At 40.9% G+C, this 15906-nt stretch overlaps 1 protein-coding gene across 1 annotated transcript in view; it reads left to right on the top strand.

Moving 5' to 3' along the window:
- Positions 1-15906, top strand: part of prtga (protogenin homolog a (Gallus gallus)) — a 32491-nt gene that overhangs the window by 12482 nt on the left and 4103 nt on the right. The window contains exons 3-18 of the mRNA XM_086184230.1: positions 881-1025; positions 1209-1342; positions 1523-1819; positions 2113-2272; positions 2605-2852; positions 4102-4266; positions 4845-5150; positions 6209-6397; positions 11772-11867; positions 11958-12144; positions 12889-13016; positions 13119-13289; positions 14438-14617; positions 14932-15055; positions 15150-15291; positions 15546-15659. Of these exons, the coding sequence (XP_086040356.1) occupies positions 881-1025; positions 1209-1342; positions 1523-1819; positions 2113-2272; positions 2605-2852; positions 4102-4266; positions 4845-5150; positions 6209-6397; positions 11772-11867; positions 11958-12144; positions 12889-13016; positions 13119-13289; positions 14438-14617; positions 14932-15055; positions 15150-15291; positions 15546-15659 (2786 nt within the window). The remainder of the gene's footprint in view (positions 1-880; positions 1026-1208; positions 1343-1522; positions 1820-2112; positions 2273-2604; positions 2853-4101; positions 4267-4844; positions 5151-6208; positions 6398-11771; positions 11868-11957; positions 12145-12888; positions 13017-13118; positions 13290-14437; positions 14618-14931; positions 15056-15149; positions 15292-15545; positions 15660-15906) is intronic.

A 15906-nucleotide genomic window follows, 5' to 3' on the forward strand; every position in this document is an offset into this window, starting at 1 on the left:
TCAGAGCTCTGAAGGTTTTTAAGGATGAAAGTGAAATACAACACTAGTTTCCATAACCATCACCTAAGGGGAAGGAGTTTTCCTTGTCTCCCCACTTTATCTTAGAATGTCTTCATGTAAAGGATAAAAACATGAATGGGGGTTGTAGGGGAGAATTCTGCAGAAAAAGGTACAGTGAGCTGTGTGTGAGTTTACTCCTCCCATTTCCTTTTGGCAAATGTTTAACCTCAAAATGACGGTGAATTAGAGATGCTGTAAAATAAAACAATGAAGTATTCATTGCAAAACATGTAACATGTTGGTCACTTGGTCTGAGTGTGATCTGGAAAGAAAATATTCCTTGACATTTCAGGGTGTGAAAAATGTATTATTTTTTTAACATATAATTTATATATTATAGATGAGTTAATTGACATATGACTCCTTAAATCCATAAAATGTGAAAGAAATCAAATCCAAAGTAATTATTCTACTGTAAAACTGAAGGTGTTTTAAACTGAATAATCAAATACTCTGACATAAGACAAATAAAAGCAGCACATTCTGTCCTGAGAAGTTCGAACTGTTACATATTTAACATTCAAGTTTATGAATCAGTTATTTAGATAGTTACAGATTGTCAGTTGGGGCTGCTGATTGACTGACTACTTCTAAGTGACTAAGAAAAGCAGAAATTGACTTATTTTTTTCAGATGCATTGGTTATTTATCAATGGGACTGATTGGGAAAGAGCACATTGCTTATCATTAGGACAGACCATTGGATAAGAAAAAATATTTAGAAATAAACCATCACAAATGTATCAGATTATATGTCCACACTCTTACACACTTTCAAAGTGTTAAGATTTCTTCTTCTTCTTGTCACTGTTTTGCTTCAGGTATCTCCGCTTTTGCAATCCAGCCAACATCTATCGTGGTAACTGAGGGCTCGGTTGCCAGATTTTCCTGCAAAATCACTGCACACCCTCCTCCTATCATCACTTGGGAGTTCAATCGGGTCACGTTACCCCTTACCACTGAAAGGTATGTTCTCTGTTGTTTTCAGACTAACTTCATGGTATTTTTTTTCACATACTTGTTGGACAGCAGAAGTCCTTTGAAGCTGAAGAGGCCTTGGGAAAAATATTAGCTAGTATTAAAATAAAAATTGAATTTATGATTGCTCTTTGTTGTGAGTGATAAACGCTGTGTTACATGCAAATGCAGAATCACAGTCCTCCCCAGTGGTGTTCTTCAGATCTACGGGGTGCAGCGGGCTGATGCCGGGAACTACCGGTGTGTTACCACCAACATTGCCAGCCGCCGCCGCAGCACGGAGGCCTCCCTCACTGTCACCTCAGGTATATCACATTTATATCTGTCAGCGATTTATGGAAGTTAAAGGACATCAGCACACAATGTTGCAGGGTTAAATTAACTTTACAAGTGAGGGGTTGTATCCCAATGAACCAGTAGTTTTTACCTTTATGATTATTAATCAGACCAATGCACTGAAGCTGTTTTCTTCCCTCTCACTACAGCCCCCAGCCCCCAGCTTCCACAGAGGCCCCGCATCATAACTGGGCCTCAGAATATTTCAGTGTCTCTGCATCAGAGTGCCATCTTGGAGTGCATGGCCACAGGCAATCCCAAACCCATCATCTCTTGGAGCCGAGCTGACAGCAAATCTATTGATGTTTACAACACCAAAGTGTTGGGAAATGGCAACCTTATGATCACAGACATCAAGCCCCAGCATGGAGGGGTCTATATGTGCAGAGCCACCACTCCTGGCACACGCAACTACACTGTGGCCTCAGCCAATGTCACTGTATTAGGTAAAGATATAATTTTCTAGACATGTTCTGATTACTATATGATTAATCGCAAAAAACGTTCAACCCTCAATGACCCCAAATGTCATTGTGTGATCTGAGGAAAGACGTTAGCTCTCTTCAATACATAACCTTGCATGGCTCAGAGTGTGCGGCACCTTTCTACATTTTTTGTGAGTTTTGGCCCAGGTTGCCAGCAACTCTAATCTGGTGTGTGTCTGCACTTTCCTCTAAATACTATATAATGAATGCCTGGATCATAAATACATCATTGTACTGACTTTGTTCTTTTGAAGCACCACCGTCCTTGGTGGAGTGGCCCGAGAGTCTGACCCGTCCGCGCGCTGGCACTGCACGCTTTGTGTGCCAAGCTGAAGGGTTTCCAACACCTAAGATCACTTGGTTCAAGAACGGAGAGAGAGTTCACTCAAATGGCCGTATCAAGATGTACAGCAGGTATCTTTCTCTTCATTTGAAGGATTATCATTGTGATCCATAAATCTTTTATCAGACAAGTCTGAGGTATTTTAAAGTCGGATCCCTAACGTTTGGATCTTTGCTGGCCAATTAAAAACAATGGACGTGAATAATTAACTATTGTCCTTAGAGCAGAAAGGAAACTTAATAATTTACAACCGTGCAAATGGGGGTTTTAGTTGGTTTCCCTGTAATTCCTTATTCAACTGTCAGTGCCTGTTAAAGGTAATTATGGCCACTACATCACTGGAAAGAAGCCTCAAGTATTCTGTGTACGTACTCTTCATCTGTGTTTTGTATGTGTTCCTCAGCAAACTAGTCATCAACCAAATCATCCCTGAAGATGATGCCATCTATCAGTGCCAGGCTGAGAATGAGCAGGGATCTGTCCTATCCATGGCGAGGCTCATTGTAGTGATGTCAGAGGACCGGCCCAGTGCTCCCAGGAACATCCGAGCGGACACCGTGTCAAGCTCAGCCATCCTTCTGGCTTGGGAGAGGCCTCTCTATAACTCTGATAAAGTTATTGCCTACTCCGTGCACTACATGAAGGCTGAAGGTCAGCAGTGGGTCTCAACTGACAGAAACAATTTAGATTGTATGTTGGAAAGAGCCATTTAGAGACTTCAAATTCCTCCTCTGCATTCCATAAAATGTAATAAGGGTGTTGACTGTGTGCAGTTTATGCTGTGTTGGTGGGCAAAGGACAGGGAAAGAAAAACAACCCCACCCCTCAAAAAAAAAAATAGCTTATTCCTTATAAAACAGGAACAGTGCTCTATAGACCAGTGCACCGTGGACTTAAAAGAATCAGGGGCCCTACTTTTGGTAGATAAAATACAGGATGCAGGGAAACCTCCTCAAGAATTAACAAGAGTACTAGTGTGGCAGCAGAAAAGCCTTTTCGCCTTTCAGCTTTCCTGGGAACTCTCGCTACTGACAGCAAGAGTCACATTCAAACAATGCTGCATTCTAAAAAGAAGAATCAGTTTGTTCACTCAAGCACTGCACTTAATTATAATTCCAGTGACTTCCATTGGAGAGGTGAAATGTAAATAATTCAAGCTAGCAAAAGGAGCACCTGCTAGATTCTGTTGGGGATGAGGGGGTCAAAATGAAATGAGCAAGTTGAACAAATTCTTTGTTTTACCCTTGAATAACAGGCATCCGTCAAGGATTTTCTACACTTGATGCAGATTTTGTGACACAATGTCAGAGAGAATAGCTGACATTGACAAAGTATCTGACAGTACACTTTGCACCTGAGGTTGCACACAGAGAAGTCTTGCACTAAAAAGAGGCTCTAATGAAAGGAGGAACTAATTAGCCTCTGTGATGGAGTGTCCAAAAGTGAATATCCTGTGAGGGTGGTAGGAGTGTGTGAAGTGGACAGGAAGGCAGACTTTGTTCCACTACTCAGAAAGCCTTAGTGCAGCATTTAGAATGGTGCAGTCTTTTTTCTCTAATACCTTGTTTAACAGATGAGAATTCTGATAAAGTGGTTGATTTTTAAAGTCAAAGAGATGTGTAACTTTTCATAAGAACTATAAGTTGACTTATTTTAATGCTACTCATTTTTTCAGTTTTTTTAAAAAATTTTATTAAAAGCCAGAAGAATGTGAAAAAAATATGAACAATATTGTGGCGTGCAGTTTAATATGTTTAATAGTGATATGAGATTTATATGTTCAAAATGTCCTAAGCGTCAGATAAAAAGAGTTACTTGGCACAAATGATTGCTTATATATTTTGTCTTTTATGAAATATTGACTATTGTAACTCATTTTACAATCTTGTCATTTGTCCAGGATTAAACAATGAGGAATATCAAGTTGTCATTGGAAATGATACAACTCGCTATATTATTGATGACCTGGAGCCGGCTTGCAACTACACCTTCTACGTTGTGGCCTACATGCCCATGGGAGCCAGTCGCATGTCGGACCACATGTTCCAGCACACGCTTGAAGATGGTGAGACAGTGAAAGTTATAAACATCTAAAAACAAAATCAGAAGAGCAGGTCTGAAAGGAAGAGCAGAGGCAGTGCTGTTATTGACATATAGTACACTCTTTGGCTCTGTTTGTTTACAAGATGTTTTACTTCTGCCAATGAGCTCAGTTGTTGACTGAAAGGAACAATCAAATAGTTGTATGTACAGTGTGTATAGTACAGTGTAAATATGCATGTGCACTTGTTTTGGTGTGTCTTAAGATTTTGCATGCATGTTGACGTGTATCTATAATTGCTTGTGTTCATGTCCCATGACACTGGAGTGCCTTTGAATTCCTGGGGAACATAATTTTCTCATGGTCTTGGCATGTTAACAACTGTCTGTGTTCTACACAATATTAAAAATTTGTGCTCACATGGCAAACATGAGTGTGAAGATAATGTCAACCAAATTTAAATCCATTTTTTCCAGTACAGGCAAACCTTCAAAGTGGATAGGTATGAGAGGCATCAAAGTTGACTTCTCTGTTTATTTGGTGGGATCTCATAATAAAGGAATTCCAACTGGCTTATCCTCTCCTGTCTTGTCCATTCACAGTTCCCCTCCGTGCTCCTGAGCTCAGCCTCACCAGCCGAAGCCCCACTGATATCCAGGTTTCATGGCAGCCCCTTCCAGACAAGCTCAGTAGAGGCCGTGTCTCTGCCTACCGTTTGTCCTATCGCACTAGTTCTGAGAACACAATCTCGCAGGTAGAGCTACCTGGAGAGAAGACTCAGCATCTGCTTGAAAACCTGCAGCCTGACACCATCTACTTGCTGCGTATCGTAGCTGCTACTGGTGTCGGATGGGGTGAGCAGTCTGCCTGGACCTCCCATCGCACCCCAAAATCATCCAGTGCTCGAGGTACACCATAGGGAAGCGTTGGCGTCATGAGTTCTGTAGCAGAAGCATGCAAACACCAACAAGAAGCCTAAATGTTGTAGATTTTAGTCGTTGAGATCCATCTGGTTACCTGATACTTTGAACAAATATTAACATTGAATTTTACCCAAAAATGTAATCAGTTTAAAGCCTGAGACACAGCCAAGAGAAGAGCTTGGCTACTAATCTAGTTAAGGCATTGCGTTTGTTACTCTTTGCCCTTTGACCTGCACTGTTAGTAACATTGGAAGGGCTTCAGTCATGGGTCATAAAGGGAGCGACTCAGGCCTCCGGGTGGGAAAGAGTATATGGCTGTTCAGAACTCCATCTGAAGCTTTGAGGTGGGGGAGGTGAAATTTGTTTTTCTTGCCCATCTCTTTTGCCCTCTATCTTCTGTTTCAACTCAGGTGACTGCCTCAATAATTCTGATTCCCCTTCAGTCCTTAAAAATAGAATTGTGTGAAATTGCCCCCCCGGTTGTTGGTGTAGTTGTTTCTGGCCTGCACTGAGTGTGAAACAGCTGGTACAACATTAAATGGTTTCACTTTTCAAAGAAAACTGCAGGTCAGGATCTTTCTCTGTCCATCACATACTGGAAACAGCTTTTTTTGTTTGTCTGTTTTTCCCGTTTTATTAGATTGAGATATATGGTATACATACAGGGTTCATATATTTTTAAAAAAAAAACTGCGAAAGTCATGGAATTTGAAATGGCATTTCCAGGCTTAGGAAAGATTTTGGGAGAAAAAAAAATTAAGCCAGAAAATTTAAGAAAAGTTATGAGGATACATTAAACAAGTAAGTTAATGTTAAAATATAAGGTTCTACCATAAAAAAAATCTCCAAGTCAATTTTGATTTACTTTGATTCAGGCAAAAACCACATAGCTTATTTTCACAAGTAAATGTACATTGTTGTTGTTGCCATTTATTTTGCTTGACATTTTTGTTTTTACATCCTCCTTTTTACTGAAGAATGGTAGTCCATCTCTGATCGGCATCATCAACACAAACATTTCTTTGAACTCATTCTCTCTACAGTTCCTTTGGCCCCAGAGCTGCATTTGGAGCCCTTAAACTGCACCACTATCTTGGCGCGCTGGGAGCTGGCACCCAGGAACTCAGCTAGCGTGCAAGGCTACAAACTCTTCTATCATGAGGAGAGCCAGTCTGAGAATGCCCCAGTTCAGCTGCGAGCTCTTGATAACACACACACCATTGGAGGCCTTGGTGAGTGGCAGCTCATTTGAGTCCCTTCCTGTCATTACATTGAAGACATTTGCGTATTTGTTTTTCATAACATGTCAAAGAACAACACATGACATAGGTTTTACATTTGTTAGTTTTTAATGTTCTAATAAATGTATTTCCATCAATCCTACTTTGTTGCTTTTCAATATTTAACTCTTAATTGGTTGAAACATGTGTTATTAAAAGCCCACTCAGAAGAATTGGTCACATTTAATATACATAGGTTATTTGTTTGTCATTTGGAAGTTGAAGTGATTGTATTCCATGTCCTCATAGATAGATTTTAGCATTTATCTACATTGGAAAAACTGATTATTTTGGCTTCTTTGATTATTATTCACAGAAGCATTATTAGAATAGTTTCTCGAGGCCAGATTTGGTTCAAATCAGCAGCAGCATCTCTTGACAGCCAAACTTGTGAATTGGAGGGTCTAATGTCAAGCAGAGATCCATCAGGCGTGGAACAGAACAGCACCACATCCCACTACCATGACCTCCCAACCTCTGTGCATGATTTCAGTGTGTGTGTGTGTGTGTGTGTGTGTGTGTGTGTGTGTGTGTGTGTGTGTGTGTGTGTCTTTTCAGCAGCTGCTGGATGGTGTTTGGGGGCATATTGCAGCTCCTCTGGCCTTTAGGTCAGATTCATGTTGGCCTTTTTTTGTTTGAGAAAGGAAGAGGTCTCAGGCAATGCAGTGGACAACTGACCATCTGTGGCCAGAGGGGGTCAACCAGGTGGTTAGCAGCTGACTTGTAAATCAGGAAGCTTGGTGCTTGAGCAGTATCAGAAAGAAAGACAAGGAGGACACTATAAAGTACTTAAAGTGGCAACTCTTAACTGTAGTGGACATTAAATTTAGTTCTTTGGTTTGAGGTATTTCTACGTTTAGTGCAAATGCTACTGTACATCTTCTGTACAATTTTTCCTGTTTTTAGTGGCAGTTTTGATTTCAGCAGTAATGGTAAAATTGCTATTAAACAAAAACAACAAAATGATGAGGAATTATTTTTGATGTTTGATGGAGAAGAGTCACAATGGAAGTGTCACCACTTTAATTTTTTATTTTTACAAATTAAACATCTTTGTTATTTTCAGTGTTTTGACATTTTGGCTTTATTGATGTGTTTTTAAAATTGAGAGGACTTCAGATTGCTTTGAATATTGAATGAATGGCCTGGAAATATCCAGACATACTCAGAGCTGCTGTTAAATATTAAGCCATTCAATGAACATTGTGAGTGACATCAAAAATAGATCTTTAGCTAAATAAAATGAATTATCTTTTTGTTCCTCTTTGCTAACAGGGCTTTGCAGGCCTGTGTTTTGAAGGGGAAAGCTATTTTGTGGAGGCAGATTTATTATGTGTTTTATGACTGCTTTGAGCTGTGTTGCTGCAGGAGCATTGACATCAAAGACTCTCATTGTGTTTGGCTTTGAGAGCCACAAAGATGGTTTATTAGCTGACTTAAAGGAAATGCTGCCTCTCACCAACTGAACTGTAGGCCAAACAATGAGTGTGTCTTGTGAGCCCACTATCTAACAGCTCTGAGATTTCTTTCTCATGAATTAGCTGCAGCACAGTGCAAGGAGAGGTGTAAAACTCAGCATCTGGCCTCCTGTGTGGCAACACATCCTGCATCAGAGAAAACCCTGCTGTGCTGTTTGGAATCTAAATAAATAGCCTAAGAGCTTTTACCAGTTATTACTTCCTCTTTCGTGACATCACAGTTGATTCTTGATGTTTTAAAAGCTGCGCATTGGCACCTGCTTTTCTGTTAAAAAGTCAGTCTGTAAAAAACATTTATACATTTTGATAGCAAACTTTGACAAAACTCAATTGACAATTTTTGGATTTCAAACCTGCTTTTAAGGGTCAACAGAGATGTGGCTCTGAAAATTGGTTCCATATATATGATGCATAGTATTGCTCTGTTTATTGATTTGAATTATTATATTTAGAGTTTTTAGCTTAAGCATTTTGTTATTTCATGAATAAATTTAGTACTTGTCTTTGCTACAGCCTGTTATTTAAAAAAACACTCTAATGGCATGTTGTAACATTTATATTTTCTCAAAAATGGGATCACGATCTGTGACAGTGGATGAGATGCTGCATTATCAGGTGAAATTTAATAGTGAAATTAGGTTAAAGAATGTGAAACAATTTTTTTAGTTTGTAGTGTGTACATGTTGCTCCACTCCTGTGATATGCTATGGTCTGCCCTCTAGATATCGCACATTATATATTTAGTCTTAGGTTCACACTTCTTTCCTCAGACTACACTACAGATTGAAGCTGCAGCGTAATTGGCCATATTGTTTCCTTGTTACCTCCAAATGCTGCATGTTGACTTTCCTCACTAGTTGGTCTTTGCCAGTTGAACCTGCCCGTACTGTGAATGGCATTTCCTATCATTTCTGTGGTGTTGCACACACCGGTCCACACTGTCGCCAGTAACATTGATTTCTGAATCTGAACTATCAACTGTGACAAAAGTGGATACTGCTGATTCAGCTCTGTGTGTATACAGCTGCACAAGGACATGCTCTAAGCAGGCTGCTGAAGGATGGCTTATGACAATCTGAATGATTGAAAGCACACCCTGAGAGATAGGAATGTGTGTTCAGAGGCTCCACTCGGGTATAAATGATGTGACCCTTCCTCGTATGTGTGTCCTTTGCTCGAGCTGTGACAGGAACATGTAGTCATGTCAGGGTCGGAGAGCTTAAATACCTCTCATACCTGTTGGCACCAGGTAGCACTGTGTGCACAACTGTAGATTTATATCACTGCTGCAGGCCATCCTACACTCACTCCTCTGAGTAAACACAACAGGCCAGGTATTTGTATTTGTATTCTGGGCATCACTTTTAAATGTAATTTGATTCTTATTTGTGCATGTGTGTATCAGTATTTGTCTCTGAGAGTGTGTGATTGAAAGCAAGAGAGAGGCAGAGTCGGGGGGAGGCAAGAGATGATAGATGCTGGGGTGTGGGTTCATGTGGGAGTTGACATTTATGGCCCCTGTTCAGGCCTGGCTTGCCCCGGCCTGAGGGTGGGGGGGTGGGGGGGTTTCACAGGGTAGAACAAAACCTCAGGGGCCAACAGGATCTGCATTTGGCAAAAAAAAAAAGAAAGAAAGAAAAAGAAATGGACTTACCACAAATGGCCCAAATATGCCCTTTACTACAAACAGGATAATTTATGGGAGTCAAGCCATGTGAGATTTATACCAGTGGGAATGACAGGAAAATGTCTTTTCTTTTCACTCAAAGAATGCTGCAGCACTCATAGAAGAACATATTAATTAACAGGTATTACAAATCACTCGTCATTTAATTATGCAAAAATCAATTTTTATTCATTTATTTTTTGGGGACTGTTGTTCTGCCAAACACACTTCAGAACCACTTGCGACTGACATTTGTCACTTGTTAGACAACAGGACTAAACAACTAATTGAAAATACAAAAATTGATAAGGTAATGATTTGATGCTGAAAGTGCGTTACTTGCAGTATCAGAAGCCAATAGAAATACAGAGGACATTGAGATTTTATTGTGTGATTTCACATCAGATTAATAATTCAAACCATTTTCTTAACTTTGGCGCTATATTTTCATCATGCACTTTGATGGAGATACAACAGCTGAGTTGTTTCTTAATTGCTTGTTGTTTGTGGATGCACTGGTATACAACACCAAATGGTTTTAGTAGCACAATGCTTGTCAGATGTCAGTTGCATCAGGTGTCAGGTCTATTGTGCCAATGATGCTTTTATCAAAACACGATGTCAACACCTATGAAGTGGCATTTTATTTTGACTCTTGGCATTTTCCTGTTTCTTCACTCAGTTCCTCCGCTTGACCCTTCCCCTTAAGAGAGCCCTATATCCCCTCCTTTTGCAGGATTTAGCTTGCCCAGATTCCATGTCAAAGGTCATGGCCCAGATGTCACAGCTTCCCCCCCTGTCAGAGATCCTCTCTTGCACAATTATGGCTGGCCCATTGTATTTTGGGGCTGGGTAGAGGTGCATGCTATATACTTCCTTTAAGAGATGGACACTGAGGCAAGATAAACTGAGCGATGACTTCTGGAGAACAAGATGGACATTGTTCAACAGTGACATTTTTTGAATTTATCTCTTGTAACAAGTCAAATAATATACAACATTTTCAAATCTCAGATAATCTCTTTGTGATCCTGGCGCTGCAAACCTGCATCTACTCTGTATAGAGAATTCTTTCAGGCTCCAATTTACAAAAAAACTTAATGTCACTGACTTTTCTAATAGTTATTGGGAATAGCCAGTTAGCCGATGAGGATACCGGAACAAAAAGACGAGAGACTGGTCTCATATTCCACACCCATGACCTCAGATTCTTTCAGAGTTTTATCTCTGCCTGACCTGTTTGCCCTGGTCTGGCTCCAGTGAAACTCCTCAGGGCTGTGTGGGGGTGCAAGTAGCGAGACGCCACCCCTCCAAAACAACATCCTTGCCTTACTTTAATTCTTCTACTTTGGTCTCCCACTTCTGAAGCCCCTAAATGTCTTGCAGGGGTCGTATTTATTCTTTAGAAAACAACTGTAATGTTATCAGAAATAAATGTTAAGAGAAATCACATAATTTCTGCTGTTATTCAGCAAAACTATAAGTGCAAAAAAAAAATTTTCCTTTTTGAAATGTAGTTTCTCCCAAAAAACCGTGACGAGTGAAATTTGTAGAGTAAAGTGATTGGGTATCAGCATTAACTTCTGAGTTGGAATATTTCATCCAACATCTATTATTCAAACTGGACCTTGGGCTTTGTGGGGGTTTAAGGCTAAAAGGGACACTTGGTCAGATGGCTTTTTTCAGCCCTGGGTCCTCAGGGTCACACAGGGCTGCTACTGCTGTTGACCATCACCGATTTCCTTCCCAGGGGAATTGGTCCTTCGATTCAACTCCCAGTTTCTGGGTATGAATAGGAGTGACCACTGACCAGCACGCCTGACGGGGGCTGCAGAAAAGGCCCTCTTATTTGCAACCAAAAGACGAGGTGTCAGAGTGATGGATAGTGGAGCTGCTCTGTTCTGCTGCCCCGAGTAGGGCAGAAACTGACCAAAGGACTCACAGCACTTCACATCTGTCACACTGCCTCACCTCCTGTTCCCACCACTTCAAACCCAAAAACCTCACTGACCGAACTCCCACAAAGTCCAGGTCTCTTTCATGTATCGCCCCTGCTTTCTGATCAACACAGAAAACATCTGTCTTGCCGTTAGAGACCATAGTGAATTAATTCAGTGAATACAGAAGAATGGTGTGCAGAAATCATTTATTTTGGCTTGTTGGTTTCTTCTTGTTAATATAGACCCGAGGAAGAAGTACCATGTCAAACTACTGGCTTATAACTATGTGGGAGATGGCTACCAGGCAGACCAGACCATCAGCACACCTGGATGTGTCTGTAAGTCCCAGAAAAGGCATCATGGTGTTAGCTGTTATTTGCTACAACTCGAAGTGCGAAAAGTAACATTCCTATCAATGCTTGTCGCAGCTGTTCGAGATCGCTTGGTGCCTCCTCCACCACCTCCGCACAATGTGAATGCAAAGACCAACAGCTCAACTGCTGTGTTCCTGCACTGGGGTCGACCGGCCTTCTCCCCCAGTCATGCAGTCAACTACACCATCCGCTGCAACCCTGTTGGCCTGCAGAATGCCTCGCTGGTGCTCTACCTTCAGACGTGAGAATCTCCTCTAAATATATGGCAACTTTCTACTGCCTCATCTTGTAAAGCATTCATTTTTTGGCACCCTTGAGGCATTATTTCATATTAATTTGAACATGACTCACTTGTGACACATTATGTCCTCATAATGTGTGCTTTTGTCAAATGAGCCAACATGTGCTTATGTATCAACTCAGCAGACAGACAAACATGTTACTGATCACCCAGTTAATGTCAATAGTACAGTTAAAACTGATGGCTGTTAATTTCTGCTTGAAAATCATAAGTCCAAAGATATAACACATTCAATTGTATGTTTTTTGTCGCTACCATAATGATGCTTTGGGCAGTATTTTTATGTTTGAGGACCCCAACTGCCTTTGCACCCCCCCCCCCCCCCCACACACACACACACACACACACACACACACTCCTGACTTTGCTAGTACAGCTCTGTATCACCCTCTGCTGGGCAAAACCTTGTAATTAAACTCTCAAAAAGCACTATTAAAGTATGACCATCATTGTCCACAGCAACATCATTTTAATGACTCATTACTGTTCAAGTTATTGAATGCAATTTGACACATCAGATGTCCTCAACAATATTGAACTGAGGAACCCAAATGGCAAAAATCTTTGGGAGCTGAACATACAAGTACACTGACAGATCTTCCTCTAATCATAAGGAGAAATGGATTTTGAGTGAACTGATGTATGTTTAGTTTGAAATCTCAAAGGACCGTTTTTCATCTACAGGAGTGAGCAGAGCCTTCTGGTGCGAGATCTGGAGCCCAACACTAAGTATGAATTTGCCATTCGGCTCCATATTGACCAGCTGTCGAGCCCCTGGAGCCCCGTGGTGTATGAGAGCACCTTCCCTGAGGGTGACCACAAGACTTTGTTTTTTTATGGTTTTGAAAGATCTGCAACTTCTTACTGTTGTAACTGTGAATGTGACTTCATTCTTTTTACCCATCTCTTCCCAGCTCCTACACTACCTCCTTCTAATGTGAAAGTGACTCTGATTGAGGAGAATACAGCCCTGCTTTCATGGAAGCCCCCTGATGAACCAAATTTAGCTGTTACATATTACACAATCCTCTATGCCTCCAGAAATGCCTGGGTAGCTGGGGAATGGCAAGTGATGCAACGAGAAGGTAAGGGGGACCGTGGAAAGAGATGTGTGACATCTTCCTGTCACAGATGATGACTCATTGGCCATCAGTAACAAATCCATGCTCTTTTCCTGTGAATAATTATGTCTAATGGTCTAATGATATATTCAATGATAAAACTATTCTGCACTGCCATAACCTAATAGAATTATTATGACACAGTACTCACCAAGTTAATATGAGCCAGCAACCTGTAATCCGTAGAGGTCAACCTGTGTCAGTAGAGGTCCCTGTTGCACAGCAAAACCTACATGGTGTGTTTAAACAGCTTGTGAGTTTTCACAGTTGTGTAATCAGTAATGGTATTGTTTGACATAAAAGTTCAGATAAGACATATTAGTGAAAGTGACCCAGTCATTAAGTAAATGAATAATACAGAATGTGAGATTTACAAAAGTTAAATAAGTTAAAAAAGCAAATTCTGAAAATCAGTTGGAACTCTATGGCTGTTGTTGTCTCTGGTTTTTGGATGGTGGAGGTGTTTTTAGGAGCAGATGACCCCAGGAAACACAAAAACCCACCTCCCCCTTTTCCACTGGTGAAGGGGTCAAAAGTGAAGCTTTTCACAAAGTCCCCCCCCCCCCCCTCACTTTAACTCACACACACACACACACACACACACACACACACACACACACACTCATCCTCACTCACCTACCCCCTCTTCGTCCCCTTCAGTTTCTGTAGTGTGGAGGCTGGGTGGTACAGGGGAATGTGAATGGCCCTGATCCCATGACCCCCTGCCCTACCCCTCAGAAACAGCTCTCACATACCGTGTGTGTGTGTGTGTGTGTGTGTGTGTGTGTGTGTGAGATGCTTTCCAAAGGTCAGCTGAGTGATGTTAGCACTGAAAAGTCAAATGTCTCCTAATATGTCAACATTAACAAATGGAATGAGTAAATAAATAAATAAATAAATGAGAAATAACTGTATTTCACATCAGCTTTCATGTTAGTGTCTGTAATGATGAGAGTGTGTCATATCACTACTTTAGACAATTTGAGTAAATTAATGAAAACCTTTGGTCACCAGGCATTCCCCTGATATTAGACTACAACAACATTAACTGTAGTTTTCTCATGTATTCACCATTTTTTGAAATTTGTTCTTTCTGTTTCATTTGCTGCCAGGGAGCATCACCATGGCACTTCTGGAGAACCTGAAGCCTGACCAGTTCTACCTGGCTAAAGTCTCTGCGTCCAATGACATGGGCGATGGACCGTTTTCTCACATGGTGGAGCTGATGGTGCGAGCAGATCACTCCTCTGGTCACGATCCTTGGCACGCCCGCGGCTCCACACACTCCACAGGTCCGAGACAAACAAGTTCTTTTTGTTTTTGCTGAGTTGTACTTAAAGGAATTATACATGATGGCAGACCTGGAAAGAAATATTATTTGACAAAAGAAAGAATATTGATCCATCTAAGGCGCATTGGATTATAAGGCGCACTGTCGGTTTTTGAGAAAATTAAAGGCTTTTAGGTGCGCCTTATAGTGTGGACAATGCGGTAAGAGATTCTAAGCAAACCATGTATAAGTCACAATATTATATAAATTCCATTCACACAGACAAAAAAAATCTTTGTGGAACTGATAATCTGACAAGTTGATGTCATGTTTTAGTCTTTTCTGATGGCTTCTATCACTTGGACCAAATGTCAATGACGGGAATCACTGTGGGCGTCTGTATCGCACTCATCTGCATCATCATCTGCGCTTTCATCATCGTCTGTAGAGGAAAGAACAGGTACAATAGCTCTCACCTCAGAAATGGGGGTGACACATATTCCAAATGAGAATCAGATGTCTTTAGTGACTGCGTCATTTTTGTTTCCCTTCAGGAAATCATCAGCTGTTAAAACCCACCGGGAAGGAATGACCACACAAGCCTCTGCTGCAGGACACCAGGGCTCTGAGGGACTCGCTGAGAACGCCGACGTGACCGTACCCATGATGAGTCCAAACTTTTTCATTGATTCCAAGGTGCCGAACACACATCAAAGTCCTTTGCTGCTGAATTATGCTAATGAACATTTAAACCCAATAAATAAGGATGGTGATTATATATTCTAAAATAAATCATCACATGTAAACATTCCATTAGAACCACATGAAATAGCTGTAGGCAAAATGTATTCGATCAAATATGTTTTACGTCAATTCTCACACTACAATAATCTTAACAGGAGGATGCTTTTAACTTTTCAAACTTTAATACAATATATTTCTATTTTTAGGGTGGGACTAATCTCATTATCAACTCTCTGGGTCCAGTTCGGCTCAGCACAGAGAAGAAAAAGAAATGGTTTTCCCTCAGCAGTCATGAGTGCAAGGACAATAGATCTGGGCAGGTAAGATGAGAATGATGAGTCCTGCTTGTTGAATTCTCATCAGCAGCTGGTAGTTTGATTTGATTCCTAAAAATCCTCCCAGTTTATGGCTTAATCACTCTTGTCCTGAGCTGATCTCTCAGGGTACAGTATTCTCAGGCTGCATGCACATCCACTCCTCCTTCACAAAGACTATAAATCAGAGCCTCAGCTTTGACTCTGGCTCTTTTCTTTACTCATGATTTCATTGTTTTTGACACATCCAAAG

The sequence above is a fragment of the Aulostomus chinensis genome, chromosome 2 (assembly GCF_037954235.1).
Source record: "Aulostomus chinensis isolate RoL2024-O1b breed Wild chromosome 2, RoL_Achi_v1.0, whole genome shotgun sequence".
NCBI lineage: Eukaryota > Metazoa > Chordata > Actinopteri > Syngnathiformes > Aulostomidae > Aulostomus > Aulostomus chinensis.